This window comes from Poecilia reticulata, linkage group LG23, assembly GCF_000633615.1.
Source record: "Poecilia reticulata strain Guanapo linkage group LG23, Guppy_female_1.0+MT, whole genome shotgun sequence".
Classification (NCBI taxonomy): Eukaryota; Metazoa; Chordata; class Actinopteri; order Cyprinodontiformes; family Poeciliidae; genus Poecilia; species Poecilia reticulata.
Genome location: NC_024353.1, coordinates 5711535 through 5719471, shown reverse-complemented (window position 1 = coordinate 5719471; position 7937 = coordinate 5711535). Strand labels below are relative to the sequence as shown.

Genomic DNA, 7937 nt, shown 5'->3' with positions numbered 1-7937 from the left:
ATACCCCCAAACCCCCGCTGCAGGCTCGCAGCAACACCCAGGCTACTCCCAGCCACCGCAGCCAATGGTAAGTACCTCACGGCGGTCACGGCGCGTCTGTGAGGCGACTCTCTGCTCACAGACGTGATAGAAATGACTCGTCCGGTTTGAAGTGAGCACTCTGGGTGTTTTGAAGTGAGCTGGAATGACAGTTTTGCAGTGTTTTGGAGTGGGAATGTGGATGGTTTTCTTTTGTTGTACCAATAACTTTATAGACCTCAAAAAGCAGCATTTGTCCACTGGTCCACCAAGACATGCAATTTGCAATCTCTAATCTAATTTAAACAGGTAAACAAAGTTTGTTAGATTTTCTGCATTTAATCCATCAGTCAGGTAATACAGTCAGAGGTTTGCTCTAATAGTCGGACATTAAGCCGGTTATTCACTTAGTTATCCAGGCAACCAGCTGATCAGGCCATTCACTTTTTGTTGAGTCAGTCATGCTTTCCTGCATCCCTCTTTCCTTCTTGAATTCTCCATGATATCCAGCAAGATAGGTAGACATTTCAACACAATTGTCACTCATTCACATGTGAATTTAGTTGTTCGCCCACCTATCGTTACACATTCTCCGACAAAATGTTGATAAATGATTTTGTTTATATCGGCACCATTTTTTTTTTTTTACATTTTGGAACGATACAAAAACACACTTCTGTGTATTTTATTTAAATTCTGAAATCAGCGCTAAGTAGCACACGCTTGTGAAGTGGAAAGAAGATATTTGGTTTTTCAGCTTTGTTTATCTGAAACGTTCACCATGCAATCTTATTCAGCCTCCTTTAATTCACCCAGTCAGGGATGAGAGCTAATTGATCCTCACAGAACATCTTTAACCGATCAGACTGAGCGTGAGCCATTTAGACCAACATAATAAACATTTCCAGCTCCAGATAAGAAAAACTGATGAGGCAAAACTCAAACGACCAGGAGTTGCATGTTCTCTTAACGTCTCTTTCAGAGTAGCCGATGGTCTTATGAGCCACATTAAACCTCTGATCAGCCTTGGATCTGGTCTGATTTATAGAAGAAAAAAGAAGAAAAGCAAGAACGGCTCTGACGTAGTTCTTGAGTTTACAGATTGATTGAATAAGACGCCTTATTTCACCATCAAAGGATGCCTTTATGAAGCCTGCAGACTAATGTAATCATCATGATGGGGATTTTTTTAATTCTCAGCTTTCATTCTCGGTTGCTTTATTTTCTAAAAACTTTTAGATGTTTGTTTTTTTTTTCTTCTGTTTAAAATCTGTCTTTCATTCGTTGTCACTGAGTTGATTAAAGTTTAACACGTGTCGTCTTTGTTTTTTTGACATAATTGTTGAGTCAATTTCTGTTGAAGTCGCAGAAAATTGTTCCTCTTGTGATAATCTCCTTCTAGGTCTAACAGATAAACAGGAAGATGATTGGGATTTTCGCAGAATTTATATTTAACAAATGTTAACCTGCATTTTTTTTTTAAATTTCAGTTACGTTTTCCCTTGGTTCATCCGGTTACTCTTGTGTTCTCTTGAAGTTTTTGCTTTTGTTTTAATTTTCCATGTTAATCTCGCCTTCTTCCATCCCCTCTCCCCCGGCCTACAGCCTGCGTCACACGGCCGTCGAAGCCGTAGCATGTCCGTTTGCGTCCCCCCTTCCTCGTACTCCTTTTCCCACGCTCCTTCGTCCCTGGCCGTTCCTCCGAAACAGCCCGCCACGCCTCCTGCAGACCTGTCCTTCCACACCTCCACCTCTGCCACCTCCCCCTGCGCACCTCTCGCTTCTGAGAGGGACACATTCGCGGGCCGCCTCTCCAAGGCCCTGGAGACGGTGCTGCCCCTGCACTCGGGCTCCTCTCAGCCCAGGGCCAGGCAGCGGAGGGCCAGCCTGCCTGCCCTGTTCTCCACTCCTGTAGGTTCTCATGTGTAAACCCCCAGTGGTGGGGAGAGTCAAAGAGGGAAGAGAGAGAAAAAGATGAGAAACTTTTTTTCTGATTTTATTAGAAGTTAGTTAAGGAAGCAAATATGCCTGTCAATGCTTTCAGTTTTGTAAGAATAGCATTTGTCTTTTTTTTTTTTAGTTCAGCCATTGCATCAGTTAGAAAGCTTACAGTTTAATGCTAAATTAGCAATAAAATAATTAAACAAGATGCATTTAAATTTGCACCTTAAGAAGATCTTGGCTTCAGGTTTTGTGTTTGACGTTATTGGTCCTGGGACTTTCCTGCTCTGCATGTTTTAGTGCAACACTAAAAGCAGCTGGTGTTTTTCCATGTTTTTTGGATCTACGCACACACAGACACATGCACAGACACACACCCCCACACACACACACTCATCCAGAAATATGAATTTTCTTTCAGTAAAATCCTGAAGAGAAAACACCAATGACGTGAAGCGACAAAGTAAGGGAGTTGCATTATATCACTGGCATAAACTGTTTTTACAGCATTCAACAAATATTTGAAAAGAACATCTTAATCTATAGATTTTTCATAATAATAATTTAAAAACGGGATTTTTTTTGTTTAACAGAAAGGGGTGAAGCAAACAATAGAGATATCAGAAACAAGGCCATATCAGTATTTGTTTTGTAAAATAACAGTTTGATCTTTACGCTTTCTTAGTTTATTTTCATTTTGGCCACAGTTTGATTCTTTTAGCTTTGTTCAAATTGAAAACAAAAGTAGTATTAACAGTGAAGCATTAAGTGAACTTCTCTGAGCTTCAGGGAACTTCAATATAAAAGACTGACGTGTGTCTGAGCTGAGAAACATCCCAAACATCCAGGCTGGGAATCTCCAGGGTCAAGCCGGAATGAGAAGGTTATCTCTCTTAGACTCTCTCTCTCCCTCAACTTGACCGTCATGTGTTCGCATTGAACAAAGACAGTCGTGAGCCATGATCATGCTCCATGGTACAGACGTCTCGTGTGAGGTGCATCTACAGTCAGAACCAAAATCATCTTCTAGATCGACTGAAGGGTAGACGTAGCTGTGTGATTTATTTTTTGCTGCCTCACAAATGGTTAATTCTGTAATAAATGCAGTTTGTCTGACTGAAGATGCATCTGGAGTTTTGCCACGCTTAGAGCCTTTCTGGCGTTTCCTCTTGCCTTCTCCACTTTCTTTCCAACTGTGAGTTTCTGTGTCTTTTTTTTATCGAGTTTATTTTTTTGGCCTGCCTGTCTTTGTGCTGCAGCTGCGATCCATCTACTGTAACCGGCTTTACATCTATGCCTCACCTGCCGACTTTTTTAAAATTAATATTTATATATATATATGTATATATATACACTTTTTGATTAAACTTTACTGCCACTTAACTCAGTTTCCTTGTGTTCTGGTGGATGGATGCGTTTTTCTTTTTATTCTGCTTATTTGAAATTTCAACGTTTTCTTGCCCCATTTCGTTTTTGGTCTTTTCTGTGGTTCTCTCTGCCATTCACCCGATCTCAAATCGATTGTATCTCGTTGTCGCAGCAGCACTCAATGCCACACCCCTTCGGCGGAGGAGCGAGCTCGGCCGGAGGAGTCCCAACTCTCCCGGAGCCTCCGGCTATTTTCTTCCCCTCCATCCCCGAGCGCCCCGTTTCCTTCTCTCCTCCTCCCACCGGCCCTCCGAAGGGCTACAACACCCAGAGACGTAAAAGCACCTCCATTCTGGAGGCGCATACGCGGCACTTCCAGCCCGCCTACCCTCGCTACGGGAGCACCCTGCACCCGTTTTCTGGGATGGAAGCTGTTGAGGGTCCGTCTCTCTTTATGGTGAATCCTGGCTTTGCTGCAGCGGCTCAGAGACTCGGCCCTGGCGATTCTCTGCATCTCCCTGGGCAATCCGAGCCGACTTTGTATGGCTATAAGGACATGAGAGCGGAACACGAGGAAGCTGTGAGGCGGCTGAGTCTTAATCAAGCTGCTTTGTTGGACCATTACGAAGCAATGGCGTATGCGGGGTATCCGATGACTGCCCACCAGCTGGGTCATCTGAGTTTCCATCATCAGAGGCAGGCAGCAGCTGCGGCAGCGAGCTTGGGCTTTGATCCTGGTCCTCCACCTCAACCAGGGTTCATCCACCCACAGATCATGCAGAGAATAAGCGCACACAGCCCAATACCTCCGACGTTGCCCCCCATGACTCCTTCCACCGGTGGTTCAATCTCTTCTTCATCGTCCGAGGGTTGCTTTCCTCCACAGCATGCGTCCTCATCCCCCTTCCCCATTTCTGCACCTCCAGTGATGGCTGACACGCCGCCTGCTGGAAGTGTTTTTGAGTTCCATCTAGCTGCGGCCGCTGCGGCCGCCGCTGCAGACCCGAACCTGCTGGCTTCCAGGATTTACAGAGCTCGTCGCAGCTCCATGGACCTCCCTCTGGAGGACAGCTCCGGGACGGGGTCGGGTGGTTCGGGAACCTACAACCGATTACAGCCGGTAACGGAGGAGCTCTACGCCTACATCAGCCCAGAGCTTCCTTTGCCTCCAGGAAACCTCCTCCTTCACCACATCGGTTTGATCGCAAAGGACCGAAGTCCTGAACCGTCCAGCGACTCTCTGGCCTCCTCTGATGCAGGAGAGTTTCAGTCGCCTCCTCCTCCGAATCTCCCCGCTCAGTTCGACTCGTCGGCTGCTCAGTCAATCCCTCGGTCCTCCTCTTCCGCACACTACGATTTCTTGGGGGGAGCCCTTTTCCAAGAACCCCAGGGTCATCCGCCTTCAGTCCAGAGCTTTTTCCCTCCCACCCCGTCGTCTGAACTCCCACCTGGCGGCGCGTCGTCGGCTCAGCCGGAGTCTCTGCAGAGTCCCTGGCTCCAGCAGCAAGCCCAACACGATGCAGCCCACCTTGAGTCAATGCAGGCTTCTATTCCCCCTCTGGTACAGAGTTCAGACCTTAGAAACACTTGTTATGCCTCTGGGTCAGTTGCTAAAGGAAATCATTCAGTTATCGCTTTTCAGAACTGGAATGACTTATTTTTTTACAGGGTTCCAACAGTCTTTACAACAATTACTTTCTGTATTTTATGGAATATTAGATTACAGATTATTTGCAGTTTTACAAAAAACATAACGGCAACAAAGATAAACTGTAATCTAGAGTGGCTCTCAAAAGTGTGAACATTTCTGTACATATGCCAGTTTTTGTAACGTTAAGAAAGCAAGACCGTAACGAATTGATTTCTCCTTTACTGTGAACACCAATTTTTCTGAAAAACAAATTTATGAGGTGAGAAATATCCGTTCAGCAAAATTAATGCACAAGTTTACATACTGCATGTTCTCATTTTTTATTTTATGCAGGTCTGAATGTTTTTTTATTTTATTTTTTTATTCTTTTGGAAGAAATTACTTCCATCTTCAAACAAAGCATACATAAAAACACAACCAATACTCCTGCAGCTCTCTGTGTTATTGTCTATGGCAAATACAAATGTGAGGAAAATCCTTCTTGGACTAATTTTGCTTTATTTCAGTTTTGTCACAGTCACTGGAGTTGAATTAACCCATTTAAGGGTTAATTTAATCAAACTATTTGAGGGTGTGCACACTTCTGCAACCACTCTATTGCATTAATTTCACATTTTTGCCCCTCTTTGTTTTTCAGTTGAGTTGTACAGGACATGTCGCAGTTAAAGGTCGAAAAAGATTTAAATAATGATCTCAAATACTTCAAGATCAACTCGGAGCTGGGAATGTTCCAAGAACCTTCCTACAACAATCTTGACATTCGAGTCTGGAAAAAAATGTGTTAAATATAAGATATGTTGGAACCTTGTATTTATTTTCCTTTGGTTTCTATCCCAAATGTTTGACCTGATTTACATCAGTGTTTTTAAAACTATTTAATGGATATTTGTTTTTTTGTTTTTCCCATGAGATTGTTGGGAGAGCCTAAAACAAGAGGATGTCAGATCTTAGTGCTTTTCAATCAAATTATATTAGTAATCTGACCCAGAGGCAGTCATACAGACCCCCCCATTGTTTTCATACCCTGCTGACCCAACAGCTCTCCCCAGCTGATGCTTATTATTCATCCTGTAGTCATGTTGTGATTTTAACCCCTACAGTCATATATCGGCACCGCAGAGAGGGTCTCACAACGCTCCCATTTTGGCGACGAGCTCACCGTTCCTTCACTCGGTAATCGTGTGTGAAGCGTTGCCGAGGAAGAGCGTGATTTTAATCTAATACAGTTCAATTAGGGCTTAATAGGAGGAAGTTTTGACCCGGATCACATTATTCCATGTCCATTAGAAAAGTCATTATTACTAGTTATATGTAATTTAGAAGCTGTGTGTGAGACCCTCTCTGGTGTATAAGCTTTAGAAAACAATCCAAGCCCCCTCTTTTCTGTGCCTTTGTTGGTTTATTTTGTTTATTTTGTCGTAGAAGTAAGTAATATTTTGTCTGTATGTTCATATATGAATGTATATGGAAAAAATGTGTGTTTGTGTAGGTATACTCACTCTGTGGTATACTTGAATGTTGATCGTACAAATCCAAAGTCAGCTTGATCTTCAAAATATGAGTCACTCCAACTATCTGAAAAAGGCTAATTTATTGCAATCTAGGATTTAAATAAAACTAAAAAAAAAAAATTTCTAATAGTCATAATAATAAGCAAGACTTTGCTGGTTTGTATGGGCAAACACACAAGAGACATACAACAAAACCGAGGGGGTTTGGACACTAAGCAGTGTAACCGTGTAGAAACCCATTTTATGTTTGTGTAGATTTTCTGTTGTAAATCCAAGAAGGTTTTTTTTTCTTCCTTTTTTTATGTTATGTTGTTCAGCGATTAATTAAAATGAGTCAAACCCTTAGAATGCTGGTGTTTACATTGCCAGCAATATCTTTTCGCATTTGCTTTCAACCACTTTTAATTTCTGCATTTTCCTATCATTCACTCATAATTTGTTTCCCTGTCATTCATCCTAATTGAAAAAATATATATAAATTTATCAATTAAATTTGTGACGTGAACTTCCCCTATGTTTTGCTGCCTTTGTTGTTAAAAGAAGGGTAGGTAGGGGTGTGTGTGTGTGTGTGTGTGGTGCAACATGCTATACCTGCCAAAAGCTTTCAGCAGACTTCGTCAAGGTGAGCTTTATGACAGGTACGGAGTTGCCCACAGCCTTCTGAGGGTTCAGTCATCCAAAGGTTGTGTGAGATGCTGCCCTGCGATCCTTTAGATTATGTTAGAAACTTGGTGAAAGTGCAGTTTTGGTAATAATTTTACATACGCTCATCATGGACATAAATGTTGCTTTAATTTTAGGCTTTTAAAGATTCAAACTTTTTTTTTTTCCCAAGAGTGGAATGATCAGACTACAAATAAAAAAAACAAACTATTTGGTTGACATTTATATGTAGTTTGGATTTTCAATGATCTCAAATGTACATGAAACCTGGGTTGAAAATGGATTACATTAAATATATGGTATTGTGCATCGATTTATTATTTTTGTTGAAGTCATCATCTGCATCATCATTCCACTCTGAAAGAACGAATAACATAAAAGCATAACATTACTAGGATATTACTGCCCATGATGCATCTATGTAAACCACCAACTGCAACTCTATCTTCTGTTTATGCACAATTATTAGAGACCCATAAAGGTTGAGGCTCAAAATTGAAGGAGTGAGCTCAAATGAGATTTTTTATTTTTTTTCACCCATTAAAAGTGGGTCAAGGAAGGTCCGACAGAAAATACTGCGTTGACTCTTTAGTTCAACATTCAGTTTTTTATATTCCAACCACTATGCTAGAATTCACTGTCACGACATTATGTAATAGTTATTATCACTGCCAATCACTTAGGGTCTTACCTGCATGTGCAGTGTCCTACTTACACCCTGCCTAACCCCAGTAATGTGCCTGTACCGTTGCTATATTTCCATCCAGCCAATGTCGGTGTGCTTA

At 42.1% G+C, this 7937-nt stretch overlaps 1 protein-coding gene across 1 annotated transcript in view; it reads left to right on the top strand.

The window, feature by feature from the left end:
- Positions 1-6: 6 nt before the first annotated feature.
- LOC103459308 (serine/threonine-protein kinase WNK1-like) overlaps positions 7-7937 on the top strand; it is a 29116-nt gene continuing 21185 nt past the window's right edge. Inside the window, exons 1-3 of the mRNA XM_017302829.1 lie at positions 7-67; positions 1624-1929; positions 3500-4888. Coding sequence (XP_017158318.1) covers positions 65-67; positions 1624-1929; positions 3500-4888 — 1698 coding nt within the window. The 5' untranslated portion in view covers positions 7-64. The remainder of the gene's footprint in view (positions 68-1623; positions 1930-3499; positions 4889-7937) is intronic.